Raw genomic sequence first — 18,665 nt, 5'->3', positions numbered from 1 at the left:
ACCTGACCATAATAAAAATCTAAATTGTCCGCGTAATTTTCCCGAGATTGTTGGAGGCTGTTTTCTTCAGTTGGCTGTTTATCTGAGTGTTCTTTTGAATAAAATCCTGAGGTGAAAACTCCTTCTCTGAGTTCGTGGTGTGTGCTTTCATTAAGGATACTCAAAACCTGTCATTAGAAAGTTCCTGATGCATCAGGCCATTACTATGTGTAAAGCCGATGAAAGCCGTCTTTGATCTGTTTGTTTGCTTAAGTTTCTTCCATGAGAGGTCATTCATTTTCTTACTAGTTTTTCAGGTCCTTTTCAAAAGTGTTAAGAGTTTCACACTCAAAGTTTCCTTTTAACAGAAACTCACCTGATTAACGATGACATTGAATAAAAGCTATTTTCAGGGCAGTACATTATACAAATAGAGGATTTTATTTATAAATAGTTGTATATATGTCATTGAATATTTATTGCCTTTATTTCCCTTTAGGTGTCTTATAAGATTTTAAGTAACTTCAGTGTTTGTCATCTGAAAGAAATAGGAATTACCTGTGATATTTGAACTCTGATGTGGTCTGGCTAATTTCCCTCATACTTACAGAAATCAGGTATTATTTTCCTCCAGTTGAGTGATAACTTTCTCAACTGGGAAGGACCCTTTCATATGTTCCCTTGTCTCCTCATAAGGAAATTCAACCTGAGAGTCATTCTGACTTCCAAGCAGTTCACAGAATTCTGAACCATAAGCTAAGCTTAGTCCCAGGTGAGACCAATAGTTTTCCAAGCACCAGAATTTGTATTAATTCAAGCAGTCTCAGGATAGCTATAAAAGGTCATATGTTCTATGGTCTTTTCAACTTTTCAAATTACTAACACCGTAAGTAAGGTAAGTCGCTCCTGTTTATTAGGTCCTGCTGTGTACAGGACAGCGTGCCAGGTAATGCAGGAGTGTTTGCGGAAGCAGATTGTCTTTCCTCCCCTGTCCGTGCGTGGCACATTCCATGATGCACGTTCAGTGCCGTGAGGGACAGGATGGGGTGTGATCTATGGGGAATGCGTGTGGTGTGCAGGAGTAAGCAAAGAGCCTCTAGGCATGAGGAATGTCTTTTATCCCTTAACAGTTTTATTTTTTATTTTTGTCTGTGCTGGGCCTTCATTGCTGTGTGCGGGCTTTCTCTGGTTGCAGCAAGTAGGGACTACTCTCTCGTTGCAGAGCACAGGCCCTAGGCTCGCGGGCTCAGTAGTTGTGGCTCAGCAGAATTAGTTGCCCTGAGGCGGGTGGGATCTTCCCAGATCAAAGATCAGACCCCTGTCCCCTGCATTGGCAGGCGGATTTTTAACCAGTAGACCAGCAGGGAAGTCCTATTCTTTAATAATTAAAAAAAAAAAAACCTCATTGCTGGAGTTATCCTCTAATGCAACCTACTGCAAGTGGGCACTAAAAATATATCAGAGGTCAGCTACATTTGTGTTGTTTTTAATGGATATATTTCATTTTCACTGTACTGTTTGTAATCTTCGTCTTGTTTCTTTTTCTTTTAGACCTGGAATGGCCAGATATCAAGGTGAAGTTCAAAGTTTGAAACTGGATGATGATTCAGTCATAGAAGGAGTAAGTGACCAAGTACTTGCGGCGGTTGTGGTCAGTTTCGCTTTGGTTGCTACCCTGGTATATGCACTTTTCAGGTGAGACTAAAGGACAAAAGAATTGAAATAATGCATATTTCCAAGGGCAACTGACTTGCTGACTGTGCCTAGTAATGTTTAATACTTACTGTGAAAAGGAAGTACTAGACTTCAGTGACTGTGAATATGTATTAAGGTATTTTATTTTCCTGCCATCAACATTTTCCAGTCAAAAAAAAAACATTTAAATTTGTCATCCATATTTTGAATGAAATGTTAATATTTTCTGTTGGACTGTCACAGTTTTAACATGTAATTTTCATAATTGAATTCATCAACTTGCAGCTGATAATAATAGGCGCAAATATATTTTCATGTTTAAATGAAAAAACCTGGGGCCAAAAAATACCTTGGGCAATGTAGAGGGACTTAAAATTAGAATTAAAGTTACTGTTGTAGAATCAGGAATAATACTTAAAGATCTCAGATGTCTATATGCCAGTACAGAGACAAGGTAATAAATGAGAAATGTAAATACTGACAAATAGAGGTTAATTTCATATGTATCACTGAAAACAGAAATGAGCAAAAAAATATAAAATAGAAAAGAGATTAATTCCAAAAACTACAGATCTTTTCGTTTCTTATAAAAATTAAGAAAGGATTATTGAACAGGGTGTGAACATTCTCTTCTACTTCCGCATGGTTAGTTTCTGAGTTAGGGTGACATTATGTTGGTTTCAGTAGAACACTTTCACGGTACTTGGCGACACACTTGTGGGCATAGTGGGGAAAAAATGACCAGATGATAGCGGATTTACTGTCTGCTGAGTTTATAACTGATTGACAGGTCATTCCCAGGAGTACTGACTAATGTTTTAATATAAACCAAAAAAGGACACTGAATTTCGGTAGGGCTCTGACCTTTGAGCTTGTTCTACTCATCTCCATTAGCAAGTGGGTTGAAGAAGAAAACAGAAGCGCATTTATTAGATCGTTCATTGAGAAGGATAGCTGATACACTGATAAAACAGAATCAAGATTCAAAAATGGGTCATCCTATACCTCTGTGGTAGGCTGGTTTTTGACAGTGGCACCAACACCTTTCAGTAGGGAAAGAGTTCAACAAATGATGTTGGGACAAGGTTCAGTTCAGTTCAGTCGCTCAGTCGTGTCTGACGACCCTTTGCCACCCCATGAATTGCAGCACGCCAGGCCTCCCTGTCCATTACCAACTCCCGGAGTTCACTCAGACTCATGTCCATCGAGTCAGTGATGCCATCCAGCCATCTCATCCTCTGTCGTATCCCTCCCAGCATCAGAGTCTTTTCCAATGAGTCAACTCTTCGCATGAGGTGGCCAAAGTACTGGAGCTTCAGCTTTAGTATCATTCCTTCCAAAGAAATCCCAGGACTGATCTCCTTTAGAATGGACTGGTTGGATCTCCTTGCAGTCCAAGGGACTCTCAAGTCTTCTCTAACACCACAGTTCAAAAGCATCAATTCTTTGGCGCTCAGCTTTCTTTACAGTCCAACTCTCACATCCATACATGACCACAGGAAAAACCATAGCCTTGACTAGACGGACCTTTGTTGGCAAGGTTACCTACATGCAAAAGAATAAAGTTGACTCTATCATATACACAAATTAACTCAAGATGAATCAAAGATTTAAATGTAAGAGCTAAAACTATAAAACTCTAGGAGTAAATCATGGAGATTCTTAGATATGATGCCACAGGCATGATCAACAAAAGAAAATAGATAAATTGGAATTCATCAAAAGTAACAACTTTTTTTTTGCTTCAAAGACCGTCATCAAGACAATGAAAAGTCAGTTCACTGAATGGGAGAAAGTTCAGATCACATGTCTGATCTAAAATATTTCAGACATAGGCTCTTATGTCTGAATATGTAGAGAACTCAAAACTCGCTAACAAAAAGACAACACAGTTAATAAATGGGCAAAGGACCAGAATAGGCATTCCTCCAAAGATGTATAAATGGCCAACAAGTATGTAAACACATGCCTGACATCGTTAGTCATTCAGGGAAATGCAAACGAAACCACAGTAAGATACAGCTTCACACCCACTTCACTGGGATGGCTGGGTTCAAAAAGTCAAATAATAATGATTGTTGGGGATGTGGGGAAATTGGAACCCTCATACACTGGTAGTGCAGGCACTTTGGAAAGCCATCGGTTCCTCAAATGACTAAACACAGTGTTGCCGTGTGTCCTAGCAGTTTCACTCCCATGAATATGTACGGTGAGAAATGAAAACATATCTCCATGTAAAAATGCCTACAGGAGTGTTTACAGCAGGATTGTTCCTAATATCCAAAAGGTGGAAACAGATGACTGGATCCATCAGCAGGAAAATGGATAAACAAAACGTGGTAGGTCCATGCAAAGGAATATCGTTCAACTATGAAAAGAAACGGCACACTGAAGTATGCATGCTGCCTTATGGAGGAAAGTTGAAAACACTGCGCTAAGGGACATAAGCCAGACACAAAAGGCCGTGTGTTGGAGTCTGTTTGTGTGTCCACAATAGGAGAATCTGCAGGGACAGAAAGTAGATTGGTGGTAGATTGTAGATTCTAGAGGGACTAGAGTGGAAAGTGGAGGTGTAGGGAGTGACAGCTGAATGTTTCTTTTTGAAGTGATGAAAGTATTCTAAAACTGACTGTGGTGATTAATTGTATCTCAATAAAGCTGCTTTTAAAATGAGTTGTGGCTAGGTAAATTCCAAAAAAAATTTGTTCCTTACCTATTAAGAGTGGGGTATAGATACGAATTTATCGTTATTTGAAAGTATCCATGGTAAACTGTTGAGAAGGCAACGGCACCCCTCTCCAGTACTCTTGCCTGGAAAATCCCATGGATGGAGGAGCCTGGTGGGCTGCAGTCCGTGGGGTCACTCAGAGTCAGGACTGAGCGACTTCACTGTCACTTTTCATCTTCGTGCACTGGAGAAGGAAATGGCAGCCACTCCAGTGTTCTTGCCTGGAGAATGCCAGGGACGGGGGAGCCTGGTGGGCTGCCGTCTGTGGGGTCGTACAGAGTTGGACACGACTGAAGCGACTTAGCAGCAGCAGCAGGATAAGTTGTTGAGTGGGAATTAAGTGCAAGACACCTCACAAAACCATAGGTCAAGTAGCCCATTTTGTTTTTAAGACAGATTTTTATAAATTAACTTTATTGAAAAATAGTTTTATTTTTCTAATTTCTCTACTAGGGATAATTATTACTTGTAAGTAAAAGTTATTTCCTCATAGGCTGCAGTGATGGGAAACGCAAAATAAGTTTCTATTAGTAAGGCAGTCATATATTGTAGATGTCAAAAGCTTACCAGCATTAGAGTGTGTTAATCAGAATAATCAGATAAAGTTTGCATATAGATTATATTCAGCTTGGGTCAAGCATTTTAAACTGGAAAAGATTGAGGAGAGGTTATCGAAATGGCCAAAGCTACGGATACAAACCATATACAGATGCCTGAAAGAACTGGGGATATCTCGCTTAGGGGAAAGACTGTAGGATGTGCAGGCTTTCCATATGGCAAGGGTGTGTTTTGTTGAAGAAGAGAAAGGTTTATTCTGTGTAGCTTCACAGGCTGCTCTGGGGTGTCCAGGAAAGACCTGTGGACATTTCCTGCTTCTGCAGTGAAGGGACCTGTTCCTCCGGTCTGTGTCTTCTGTGTCTCCTCATTCTTACACGGAACTCTTTACTTCTGGTCACCAAATGTATGTGGCTTTTCCCCTGCCAAGCAGTTCTTCTTGATACCATCTGGGTGTCCCACAATTTAACTCAGTTCTGACCCTGTCTGCCTGGAGACACTGTCAGGTCGTCACACAGGTTAGGGGCTCCATCCCACCACACTGCAGATGCCAACAGCCAGTAATAGGTCCCCAGGTTACCCACAGCCTCTGTCCGATTCCTGTCTCCAGGTTCTCCACCAGAAATCGGAGTCTCTCATAACCCCCGCCTCAGGTTCGATTACCTTGCCAGAGCAGCTCACAGAAGTCGGGGAAGCAGTGGGCTTACCAGTTTATTAAGGGGTGTGATGAAGGATACAGATACTCAGACAGGTGACGAGGTGCACTGGGCAAGGCCTGGGGGGCGGTCCTGAGTGCAGGAGCCTCTGTCCCTGTGGGGTTGGGGTGTGGGGTCATCCCCCTCCTGGGGTGGACGTGTTCACCTGCATGAAGCTCTCCAGGGATTTTTGTGGAGGCATCTTCATGTAGACGCGATCCGTTATTAACTCTGTTTCTGGGCCCTCTCCTCTTTCTGGAGAATGGGGCCAGGAGTCAGGGGGTGGGGGACACTGAAAATTCCAACCTTCTAATCCTGTCCTTGTTGTTCTGGTGACCAGCCCTCATCCGGGTGCCCACCCAGAGTCACCTGCTGACAACAAAAGATACTCCTGTCACCCAGGAATTTACAAGGGTTTCAGGAGCTCTGTGCCAGGGACCAGGGCAGAGACCAAATATTATGGAATACAGGGTGCTCCCAGTGTACTTCTCACTTAGGGATTTGCAGGTGTTTCTGGAGCTCTGTGCCAGGGACCAGGGCAGAGACCAAATATTATGGAATACAGGGTGCTCCCAGTGTACTTCTCACTTAGGGATTTGCAGGTGTTTCTGGAGGTCTGTGCCAGGGACCAGGGCAGAGACCAAATATTATGGAATACAGGGTGCTCCCAGTGTACTTCTCACTTAGGGATTTGCAGGTGTTTCTGGAGCTCTGTGCCAGGGACCACGGCAGAGACCAGTATATGTACTTCCTGCTCTATAGGGCCAGCAGGTGGGCATGAATGCCGAGGTTTCAGCTTAAGATACAGCTTTTCAAATAGCATAAGGTGCTCTCCCAGTACACGGATGCTGTATTGAACCTGTCACACGATTGGACTTGGTTAGGGAGGTCAGTTTAAGGTGCCGTCTGGCTCTTCAGATTCAAATTCAGTTTGCAGCTGTAATCCTGTCCCTTCCAACTGGAGTCACCAATAAGTTGGAGGAGAGGCAGCATGCATAGGATAAGAGTCGAACAAAGAAACCTTTTATCTGTTTTCTGTGATTTCTTGGATGTTTTTAATGATTATGATTCATTCTTCACATTGCAGTGAAATACCCGTAACATAAAAGTCGTCATTTTAAGTGCTCGTTGGCATTAAGAACATTCACAGTGCTGTGTAACCATCACCACTGTCTAGTTCTAGAACTTTCTCACCATTTGAAACAGAAACTCTACCAGTTAAATAATAGCTCCCTGTTCCCCCCTCCCAGTCCCTGGTAACCTTGATTCCACCTTCTGTCTCAAGATATTAGGCTAGTCTACATACCTCATAAACAGGAATTGGACCATATTTTGTCCTTTTGTGTCTGGCTTATTTCTCTTAGTGTAATGCATTCTAGGTTCGCCTATGTTGTATCATCCACCAGAATTTTATTCCTTTTTTATGGCCGAATAGTATTCCATGGCACGTGTATACTATATTTATTCATCTGTTGATGGATGTTTGGGTTGTTCCCACCTTCTGGCTGTTATGAATGGCACTCTGTGAACGAGGGGCTACAAGAAATTGTTTGAGTCCCTGTTTTCGACTGGAATTGCTGGATCACACAGTAACGCTGTGTTTAACTTTTTGAGGAACATTTAATCTGCCGCGTCTTCCATTCCCCCCAGCCACGCACGACCGCTCCAGCATCCCTGCATCCTGGCCAGCAGTCGATACTTTGTTTTTTTGATGGTCCTCCTCGTGGGTGTGAATTGGTATCTCATTGTGGTTTTGGTTTGCGTTTCACTAATGACTAATGATGTTGGACATCATTTCATGTGCTTATTGGCGATTTGTGTATCTTCTTTAGAGAAATGGTTTATTCCAGTCCTTCGTGCATATTTGAATTAGGTTGTTGGCTGTTTGGTGTTTGAGTCATGAGTTCTTTCTATATTCCGTCTCAATCACTTATCAAATATATGACTTATTAATATTCTGTTTCATTCGATGGTTGTCCTTTTGGCCTCTTTTTTTACTTCTTCTTTCCCTTGGTTTGCCGTATTTATTATGTATTTATTTGTTTTGCTGTGCCGGGTCTTTGTCGCTGGGCGCATGGGCTTCCTCTATTGTGGAGAGTGGGGGCTCCTCTCTAGTTTGGGTGCCCAGGCTTCTTGTGGAGCCCGGACGTCAGGGCGTCAGTGGTTGCTGCCCCTGGCTCTGGACTGCGGGCTCAGTAGTTGTGGTGCGTGGACTTAGTTGCTCCGAGGCGTGTGGGATCTTCCCAGATCAGGGATTGAACCCATGTCTCCTGCATCGGCAGGAGGATTCTTTACCACTGAGCCGCCAGGGAAGCCCTGCTTTTATCCTCTTGATAGTGTTCCTTGATACACAAAATTTTTTAAAATTTTGATGAAGTCCAATTTATCTTTTTTTTTTTCCTCTTTTGTTGCCCGTGTTTTGGTGTCACGGTTAAGAAGTTATTGTTAAGTTGAAGGTCACAAAGATTTCCATCTGTTTTTTCTAAGATGTTTATAGTTTTAGCTTGTAAGTTTAGGGGCTAGATCCATTTTGAGTTAATTTTTGTATATGATATGAGGTAAGGGTCCAGAGTCATTCTTTTGCATGTGGATATCCAGTTTTTCCAACATCTTTTGTTGCAAAGGCTGTCCTTACTCCACTATAGGGCCTCAGCATCCTTGTCAAAAGCCAATGAACCGTATATATCTAAGCGTTTCTCTCTGGTCTCTGTGGCCTGCTCCCTTGGTTTATACATTTGTCCTTGTTACCGGTACCCCATTGATTTTACTATAACTGCAACAAGTTTTGAAATCAGGAAGTGTCTTACAACTTCTTTTCCTCTCTTTCAAGATTATTTTGGCTTTTTGGAGTCCCTGGAGATACCGTGTAAATTTTAGGATGCGTTTTTCTATTTCTGCCAAGAATGCTGTTGGGATTTTGATAGAAGTGGCACTGAATCTGTAGCTAGGTCACTTCCTAGTATTGACATCTTAACAGTGTTGTCTTCCGGTCTGTGAACATGGGGTGTCTTCTTTAATATTTCTCAGCAGTGCTTTGTAGTTTAATTAATTTCTTTAAAAATATTTTCTATTTGTTCTTCCTTCTTAAGCCATTAATAATAGCTGCCATGTGTTGATGGATCAGAAGCCAGTGACAAGGGTCTGGTATGCAGCTTAACCCATGCTTGCATATCAGTAAACTTTGATTCCAGTTTCATTTCTTGACCCAGGCTTTGGGTGTCATTGCTTTCCTCACCTGAGAGGTTCCTGGCTCCTTTCCAGGGCTGTGTGTAACTTAACTAGTTTGACACTTTTGGTTTCTCCTTTCAAAGAACCTAGAAGGACCATAAATCGTTGGATAGATAAAACAACAGGTGTTCCTCTGTTCCATGGTAGAGCCACTCACTTTGGCATCTCAGTTTAGACCTTCTTCGTGTCAAATGCAATCATTTTCTCATCGCTAAGGTGATCATAGTATTAAAGAACAAAAATTCAGCCAGTTCATTTGAAGATCTAATTGGCTTTACTAAGCCATTCATGAATCAGGCAGCCTCTTGTCCAGCAAGTAGAGAGGTGCCCTGAAGAGCTGTATGAAATGGAAGGGTTTCATAGGCAGAAGGAGGGTGGGGCAAGGAAGTTATTCGCAAAAGTAGGGATTATTTCAGGCCAGGACTACTTCTTCTTCGGGAAGGAAGTGATAGGGGTCTTACCATTGCAGACCAGCTCCTTGGTGCTGCCCCAGAAACCCCAGATTGGCTGATTCATGTCACCTGGGGAAGGTGGGCCAGGTGTGAAGTCTAGGTTTGGTGTCATGGGCTGCAGCAGAAGTGGCAAATGACTAACCTGCAGTTTTCTCTGCCACAGTATGTTCCAGGTTTTCTAATCTAGCTCTCAGTCTATCTTGATTATCCCATTTTCTGGATTTTTGGTTCTGTACCCAAAGTTGCCAGTCACATTTAGTTACCTGAACTCACACCACGATCAGAATCTTGGGCTGTTTTTTCTTATTCTTTGACTGCACCTTGACGTTCTAATATTCTATCAGATTTAAGAGTTTCAATATCTCTTATGGAAAGAAAGTAAAAGAAATACCTTCCAGTGACATGGGTTTTATATATATATAAATATTTATATATAATAATCACATTTGTATTTATATATTATACATATCTATATAATAAATATATATAATATATAAATATATATAACATAAAATAATGGAGAAGGCAATGGCACCCCACTCCAGTACTCTTGCCTGGAAAATCCCATGGACAGAGGAGCCTGGTAGGCTGCAATCCATGGGGTCGCTCAGAGTCAGACACGACTGAGCGACTTCCCTTTCACTTTTCACTTTCATGCATTGGAGAAGGAAATGGCAACCCACTCCAGCATTCTTGCCTGGCAGATCCCAGGGACAGGGGAGCTTACTGGGCTGCTGTCTATGGGGTCGCGCAAAGTTGGACATGACTGAAGTGACTTAGCATAGCATATATAATAAATATATATATATACACACACTCTGAAACTCATGACTTTTTTTTCAATGAAAGGAAATGAATGGTTCTGCAGTGTCAGAGAGTCAAGAATTTCCAGTTAGCTGTGTGTTTGAAAAAGTGAAAATGTTAGTTGCTCAGTCGTGTTTGACTCTCTGCAACCCTATGGACTGTAGCCCACCAGGGTCCTCTGTCCATGGGATTCTCCAGGCAAGAATTTCCAACCTAGGGATCCAGGCTGGGTTTCTTGCATTGCAGCCAGATTCTTTATCATCTGAACCACCAGGGAGGCCCATACTGGTGTGTAAATGAGACAGTTCCTAGCCTGTTCCTGGATAGGTTGTTTTTCCCACAGAGTAGGATCAGTTTCTTTCACTGATTCATTCATTCAATCATAGGAACATAACATTTAAAAATAAATAATCCACCAAAATTTAAGATGTTTAAACAGAGTTCAAGCAGTTTCATTACATTGATGTCAAGCTTCTGATTAGATATTTGACTTTAAATTGCTTTTTTGTCATCTCTGAAATAATGGTTATATTTTTTCAGCTTTCTTTTCTAAAATTTAAATGTTTTACTATAAATTAAGTAACCATAGGATGGATATCTGTAATTTTTCTTATCCCATTGAAATGCTGATTTGGAGTTCTAGGTGCTGGGGAATATTGATTCAGCCAGAGAGTAAAGGTCCTTCTCTAGATTAACACCGATGCTGAGTGGATTTGAAATATTGCCGTTAAAAGAGATTTAGGTTTAGAAAAAACTGCTACAGCCAAATGAAATTAAACCGATTCAGATGTAAATCTGCGCTTCCCGCCCTGCAGCCTGAACTAGCGCTTCTGATTTTCAGTCCTCTCGTGTCTTGTCCTTTTGTATCAGCCACTAACATCTTACCTTTGATTCTTTTTTTTCTTACTTGGCGTATAATTGCTTACACTGTGTGAGTTTCTGCTGTACAGTGTTACGAATCAGCCGTATATATGCATCCATCCCAGCCCTCTAGGCCGTCGCAGAGCGCAGCGCTGAGCTCCCTGTGCGCTTCAGCAGGTCCCCTCTAGCTGTCTGTCTGCGCATGGTGGCGTGTAGAGGGCAGTGCTACTCTCTCAATTCACGCCACCCTCTCCCTCCCTCGCTGTGCCCACAAGTCTGTTCGCTGCGTCTGCGCCTCTGTCCCTACCTTGGAAACAGATTCATTTGTGCCATTTTTCTAGATGCCACATACAGACGTTAACATGCAGTATTTGGTTTTCTCTTTCTGCCTTCACTCTGTATGACACACTCTAGGTCCATCCACATCTTGTTAATGTTTTAAGATATTCGTGGTATGATAGGTTTGGGCTTTTCTACATCATACATTTTGGTTTGGGTGTTTTTCTGTCCCGGTGTCTTTATGGGTGAAAAGTTGGGCGAAAGACCTGATTAGATATGGAAAAGATATGTCTTGCATAATAATACGAGACATTTTACAGAAAAAGTAAACATGTTAATTGTTCTCTATATGCTGTATAAGTCTGCAATTACATTCAGTCCCCAAGGCACTAGGCCTGTGGGTTTCATCATTTCTAGTTAAACCTGATCAGTGCACTCAGAATGGCCTGGAACGTTCAGTCCTGCAGCTGGAGTACAGGTGTTGGCCATCATCTCTACTTCTCACGTTACCAGAAGTCTAGGTCAAAAGTTAGATCGAGAAGGAAAACTGATTCATCAGACAGTGTTTTATATTGAAACTTTACTATGTTTTTCTTCAACAGAAATGCACATCAAAATATTCACCCAGAAAACCAAGAGCTAGTGAGGGTGCTTCGGGAACAGCTTCAAACAGAACAGGTACTGTCGTGATACAAGTCTGTGCATTTGTGTGAGGAGGGCATAGCCTTACTCCTTTTGCGGAAGAAATAGTGATGAAATATCAGTAAATTCCTTCCACAGAAGCATGGGCTTCTCTCCTACTTGGAGTTACCTTTCCTTATCCTATTGATTGTACATTTTCAGATTAGGCAAATGATTAGCCTTAATCTAATTTAAGATATTTTCATGTGCTAATTTTAACTTGACTTAAAAGACAGCAGTTTCCTATTTAACTGATAAGGAAAAAAAATCACTGTCTCATTGACTTTAATGAAATGTGAAAAAACTACTCTTTCTGAAATACCTTCCCCTAAGACCTTCAATTGGAGAAGGAAATGGCAACCCACTCCGGTATTCTTGCCTGGAGAATCCCAGGGACGGGGGAGCCTGGTGGGCTGCTGTCTATGGGGTCGCACAGAGTCGGACACGACTGAAGCGACTTAGCACGACCTTCAAATAAATAACTGTAACGGGTGGGTTTTTTCCTTTTTTTTTTTTTTCCTTCTCTGATCAAAATGAACAAAACTAGCTAGGCAGAGAGGAGAACTCTCTTCTGCCTGCCTCGTCTTTGTTTTTAGGTGTATGGACTCACCAGGAACCAGAAATATATTTCATGAAGGCTGGGTTAAATAGGATATTATACACCTTCATGGGGCTTCCCAGGTGGCGTTAGTGATAAAGAACCCACCTGCCAGTGCAGGAGTTGTTAAGAGACGCGGGTTTGATCCCTGGGTCGGGAAGATCCCCTGGAGAAGGGCACGGCAACCCACTCCAGTATTCTTGCCTGGAGAATCCCATGGACAGAGAAGGCTAGTGGGCTACTGTCCATAGGGTCGCAAAGAGTCAGACACGACTGAAGCACAGCACACCTTCACCTGAGATAGCGAACATAAAATTAAAAAAAAAAAAAAATTAAAAATTGATTGCCTACCCACCAATCCAACTTTAATTCCAAAGGGAGTTTTTGTGATATATCCATTTACCTCTTATTTATTAACCATCTACCATATGCCAGATATTGTTCCAGGCATTGGAAATTCATTCATGAACTAAATGGACAAGAATTCTTGCTTCATAGATCTTAATTCCATTGACCCAGAAATAGTGTAAACATATCCGTAGTATTGTGTTCCGGAGCTCTTGTTATCAGTAATTCACGCAGGGATGCCGTTTTATAATTTACAAAGTGATTTCACATATAACTATGTCATTTAATCTCCAAACATGTAACACGGTCAGGGATGTGTGAATGAAACAGATGTTAGAAACAGAAGAAAGTAAACACTTGGAGAGCTGCTTGGCCTACCGGATTCTTCACTGAATGAAGGCTTGAGCTCAGCCTGCAGAGTAATTCACAATAACTGAGCGCTTTCTAGTAGAGTAACTCCAGGCTTCGTCCAGGCGTTCATCTTTAGACTGTGTTCAGGAAGAAAGGCAGAGCCCGTGCAGGGTAAGGGGAACAGCAGTGGAGGCTCGTGAGTTTATCAAATCTGTAAGGCTTGAACCGAGTACCTGTTGCAGATTTTGAGGATTGCGCAGTCCTGACTGCATCCTCACCTGTGCTTGAGCAAGCAGCTGATTTTGCAACGCCCGTGTGTGTCGTGTCTCAACGTGCTTGCGTTTCTCTCGCCAGGATGCACCTGCTGCTGCCCGACAGCAGTTCTACACTGACATGTACTGTCCGATCTGCTTACACCAAGCTTCCCTCCCCGTGGAGACCAACTGTGGACATCTTTTTTGCGGTGAGCAAACGGTTCTGCTCCTCTGGGTGAAAGGGACTGTTTAGACCGAGACCTGTGTGAGCGGGAGTCCTAATTTTCTCTCCACCACCGTCTGTATTTTTATGAGTAGGATGGATTGCTTCTGGGATCCTGCTCTTCTTTTCAGCCACTTTTATTGAGTGTCCGTGGGCTTAAAAAAAACATAGTTATTCACCTCCCCAGTAAATAGCACTGTGTTTCTTTGAATAGTAAGTGTATCAGCACCACGAGGGAGTCACTGAAGCCCTCCTTTCTTATCACCTTTTGGGTGTCTTCGTTTGTTACTTCTTCTTTCCAAAGGGTCAGGAAGAGTCTTGTCTCAGGGACCTTGCCCGAGACCTTCCCTCAGCTCTGCTACCCCTTTCTCACTCTGAGTCAACGCAGAGGTGCTTCCCTCTGTTCCTGCGTGACCCCCAGAGGCTCACGAACCCCGGAGCATGCGGAGGAACGAGACAGAACGTTGATGTCACCCTTAGTATCCGGGCAGGCGCTGTCTACCCCTGGGTGTTCTTCCCGACCTTCCAGAAAGAGTTCATCAAGAGCAGCGGGGTGTCCTGTAGCTGTTTGCTGGCTGTGGTCACGGGAGATGGGGGAAGTTCAGTTATTCCGTGCCTGCTGTGTGCTGGACACAACATAACCACGTCTCCTCCAAGCCCACAGACAAGGAGACTGAGGTGCAGCTGTGCTGAGGTTTGGCAGAGGGCATCCCAGCTGCAGGCGGACAGAGCTCGGTTTTAAACCCGGTCTAACGTCAAAGCCAGGGCTGAATTCTGCATGATCGCTGGTTTATACCGAGACTCGCTACTTAAGGTTTCTGTCATCACTAGACCTGATTTTTATTGGGACTGTTTCCGTTTGAACCAGGATAGGGTTCTGATTGCTCCCCGGCTGTCCCCAGTTTCCGCGTCCAGACTGATTAAAACTGTAGCGTGCATTGATCTGCATATTGCTCTCCCCCCTTGGTATCTTTTGTGTGCGATTCAGAATTCTGAGGTACACCGTGTTCCTGTTGATGCTGTCGGGGATGAACTAGAATTTGGAACCTGTCCAGGTGACGCAGGATTTCTATACCTCGTGCTCCTTCCGTCAGTGCTTGCCAGTCCCGTTATTGCCTCAACCCGTTAATTTCAGCCTCTTCCTCAGGTTTTAGCCTTAAGGAGCTACCGAATTATAAAACACTAGTTCAGTGTGTACCCTTAGTTACCTGTTGGAAGTGCTGGTGAGCAGCAAAGTAATGCAGGATCAGAGGGGTGGGGGGAATTAAGCGGCCATCAGAGGAAACAGCTGCTCCCTGCTCGGAGCTCTGGTTGCTGGTCTTTGCAGCTGGAGCCCCTCGCCGAGTCTGGCCGTGGCCCCAGCCGTCCCCTCACCCGAGACCCCAGGCCGGCACTGGGAATCCGGGAGGTTTGGCTGGCTAGTTGGAGTCTGTTTGCCAGGCCGGGCCCTGGCGATTCACTGAGCAGATAACCCAGGCAGCCGAAAGATGGCTGTGCTGTGCTCTTGGTTTTTTACCTCTGGGTCTGAGGTAATAGGTTAGACGACTCCTGTTACCCTGCTCTGCTTGTCGGACAGATTTATTTACTGTCTGTGGGTCCAAAGGTTAAAAAAAAAAAAATAGCACCTAGTTATTCAACTTCACAGTAAACAGGAGCGTGTCTCTTAGAATAGCAGTTCAAGGATATTGATATGAGGTGTGTAAGGGGCACTCCAGCTCAGCTCCGTGTGTGGAACTGTAGTTCTGTGCCTTTACAGAGCCAAGGATACCAGCAGCCCCCCCACATCTCCTTCCTTGCATTTGTAACCCACGTCATTGTATTTAATTCTCCAGAGATCTTGTGGGGTCTCATTCCCATTTTACAAAAAGATCCGCAGAGATGGTGGCCTGACTTCAGGTCATTGACTCATCTCTCCCATCATCCAGTTGAGGTGGATCGCCCTTTTATTTATTTGTTTTAACTTTTTTTTTTTAATGTGGACTATTTTGGAAGTCTTGATTGAGTTTGTTACAATATTGCTCCCGTTGTCTATGTTCTGGTGTTGTTTTTGGCCACAAGGCATGTGGCCAAACCTCCCCAACCAGGGTTTCAACCCATACCCTCTTCATTGGAAGGTGAAATCTTACCCTCTGGACCACAGGGATGTCCCAGATCTCCCGTTTAAAGAGAGGAAAAGTTGAGGAAGCAAGAAAAAGCATCAGGCGCATCCCAACAGATGTGTGTGAACCGAGTGTTTATTAGTTGGCCCGTGGTTTTCCAGTGTAGGCGAGCGGCAGTTATGTAACATGCAAACAAGGACGCCTGCATTCCGATTTGTGGAAATAAGATTAAGTCAGTCAACATGTGTCAAAGCACACTGGACTTTCTGGGTGAAAAGGTACTAGATAGATCTGAGGCGTCGTTACCGATGGTGGTAGTACTCACAGATTATGATCCTTTGCTTTCACGTAGTTTCCATATGACATTAGATTGCTCAGAGTATTTAGTGAATATTATCTAACACAGCCCTCTGAGAACAGAAGAAAATCCCAGATACAGGCGGTTTGGCATTTAAATTCCTCTTTAAATTGAGCCAGTTTCCCCTACAGTCACTAATATCCAGGTGGGCCAGCCGTGGCTTGCTCACCAGGCCCCTCAGGTACCACTGTTTCTGCCTCTGGCACGTATTCTTTTTTTATTGTAAAACCTGGAGCATCCTCCCCTCCTGTGTTCTGCCAAACTAAATCTTAGCGATCCCACAAAGTTGGGTTCAAATTCTGTACGCCTTTTGTACCAAAAGTTAACATGACACAGTTCAGGATTTAACTACCTTCTGATTGATTTGAATGTGTTGCCTTGGTATCCTCAGTCTGATTGTCAGTGCTCGCTCTGAATTGTGGACATGTGTTTGATCTGGAAGAATCAGAACAAGGAACACAGAGGCCTAAGCTGGGTGGCTGAGGCGAGAGGAAGAAAACAGAAGGCCCTGGACGTAGCAGGAGCCAGGAAGCCCTTAGTTCGATGCACAGTGGAACCTGGACAATCCGAGAAACGGGGGCCTGCAGAGAGGAACGTGAACTGGCCCCGTAAACATCAGCCAGTGTTAAAAAATGTTCCTTCTGCGTTTGTTACTAGTCTGAGCTTGAGTGCATATACATGGAGCTTAATGACCACCATTTTTTAGAGTCTGTGAATCCAAATCTTCCCATTAGGCTGTGTTTACCTGTTTCACTGCTTGTCAACACCTGCAAGCAGAGAAGTCCAATCCACCCAGTATAAAAACTGACTCAATTACTTAACTGGATTATCAACTTTCTTTGGGCAGGAAGCATGTAATCTCTGTATCCTTTGGTTCCTTACTCATATTACCTAATTACTGCTACTTAAGCAGCTTGGTTTTCTAAACTTTTAAAAATATGGAACTTGTGTTTTTAGAACATATGCACCAAATTTGGAATGGAAAATTGACACCGATTTGTCAGTTATCCTGTTTACAATCATGTTCAGTTACTTTATTTATTTTGCATAAGAAGTGCAGTAATTTCTGTTAAGCCTTATAGCACTGAAGCAGTTTATGCTTGCTTTGTTTTTTTTAATTGGAAGATAATTGCTTTACAACGTTATATTGGTTTCTGCTATTCAGCAATGTGAATCAGTCATATAGATATGTATATTTCCTCCCTTCTGAGCCTCCCGGCCTTCCCTCACCACACCCCACGAGGTCATCACAGAGCACCAAGCTGGGTCCCCTGTGATTCCAGCTGTTTTCTGCTCACTACTGAGCACGTGGGCTGAGTATATGTTGGTGCTACTGGCTCAATTTGGCCCATCCTTCCCACGCCATGCCCACGGGTCTCTTCTCTACGTCTGCATCTCTGTTCCTGCCCTGCGTGGAGGTTCATCGGTACCATTTTCTAGATTCCATATATATGCATTAATATACGATCTTTGTCTTTATATTTTTTTACTTCACTATGTATAACAGGCTCTAGGTTCATCCACCTCAGTAGAACTGACTTAAATGTCATATTCTATTGTGTGTATATACATATGTACCACAGCTGCTCTATCTGTTCTTCTGTTGATGGACATCTAAGTTGCTTCCATGTCCTAGCTGTTGTAAATAGTGCTGCTCTGAACGGAGGGGTACGTGTGTCATTTTCAATTATGATTTCCCTAGGGTGTATACCCAGTAGTGGATTGCTGGGTCATATGGTAGTTTTATTCCTAGTTTTTTGTTTGTTTGTTTTTTTAAGCAGTCTTCATACTGTTCTCCATAGAAGCTGTATCAATTTACCTTCCCACCAACAGTGCAAGAGGATTCCCTTTCTCCCACATCCTCACCTGCATTAAATGTCTGTAGTATTTTTGATGATGACCGTTCTGACTGGTACGAGGCGATACCTCACCGGAGTTTTGATTTGAATTTCTCTTAGTAATGCAAATGTTGAGCATCTTTTCATGTGTGTGTTGGCCATCTGTGTATATTTCTTTGGAGAAATGTCTGTTTAGATATTCTGCCCATGTTTGGATCGGGTTGTTCATTTTTCTGATACTGAACTTCATGAGCTGCTTGTATGTTTTGTGCAGTAATCATCAGTTGCTTGGTTTACGATTGTTTTCTCCCATTCTGAAGGTTTTCTTTTCCTCTTGCTGTGCAAAAGCTTTTATGTTTAATTAGGTCCAATTGGTTTATTTTTGTTTTTATTTCCATTACTCTGGGAGGTGGGTCAAAGAGGACTTGTTGTGATTTATGTCAGAGTGTTCTGCCTATGTTTTCCTCTAAGAGTTTTATAGTTTCTGGCTTCATGCTTGCTTTTGATTGTAAAAATGCTTGTATCATAGCTTGTAATTTAAATTAAAATATATTTCAGTGGCTAGGAATTGTTATTAGATTTGAATTTGCCTGAAAAGTTGGTTGGATGAAGTAAAAAACATTCTAAAGTAGGTGATGA

At 42.9% G+C, this 18,665-nt stretch overlaps 1 protein-coding gene across 4 annotated transcripts in view; it reads left to right on the top strand.

The window, feature by feature from the left end:
• Positions 1-18,665, top strand: part of RNF170 (ring finger protein 170) — a 34,478-nt gene that overhangs the window by 4,862 nt on the left and 10,951 nt on the right. For 2 of the 4 annotated variants that reach the window (XM_027962742.2, XM_042241224.1), the window contains 3 exons: positions 1,531-1,600; positions 11,879-11,954; positions 13,609-13,717. In XM_027962742.2, coding sequence (XP_027818543.1) covers positions 13,648-13,717 — 70 coding nt within the window. In that variant the 5' untranslated portion in view covers positions 1,531-1,600; positions 11,879-11,954; positions 13,609-13,647. Of the gene's footprint in view, positions 1-1,530; positions 1,675-11,878; positions 11,955-13,608; positions 13,718-18,665 lie in introns of all 4 variants that reach the window. The other 2 variants (XM_027962741.2, XM_042241223.1) reach the window with 1 other exon arrangement.

Source organism: Ovis aries, chromosome 26 (assembly GCF_016772045.2).
Source record: "Ovis aries strain OAR_USU_Benz2616 breed Rambouillet chromosome 26, ARS-UI_Ramb_v3.0, whole genome shotgun sequence".
Lineage (NCBI taxonomy): Eukaryota > Metazoa > Chordata > Mammalia > Artiodactyla > Bovidae > Ovis > Ovis aries.
Note: the sequence above shows the minus strand (reverse complement) of the source record. Positions and strands in the feature narration are given on the sequence as shown.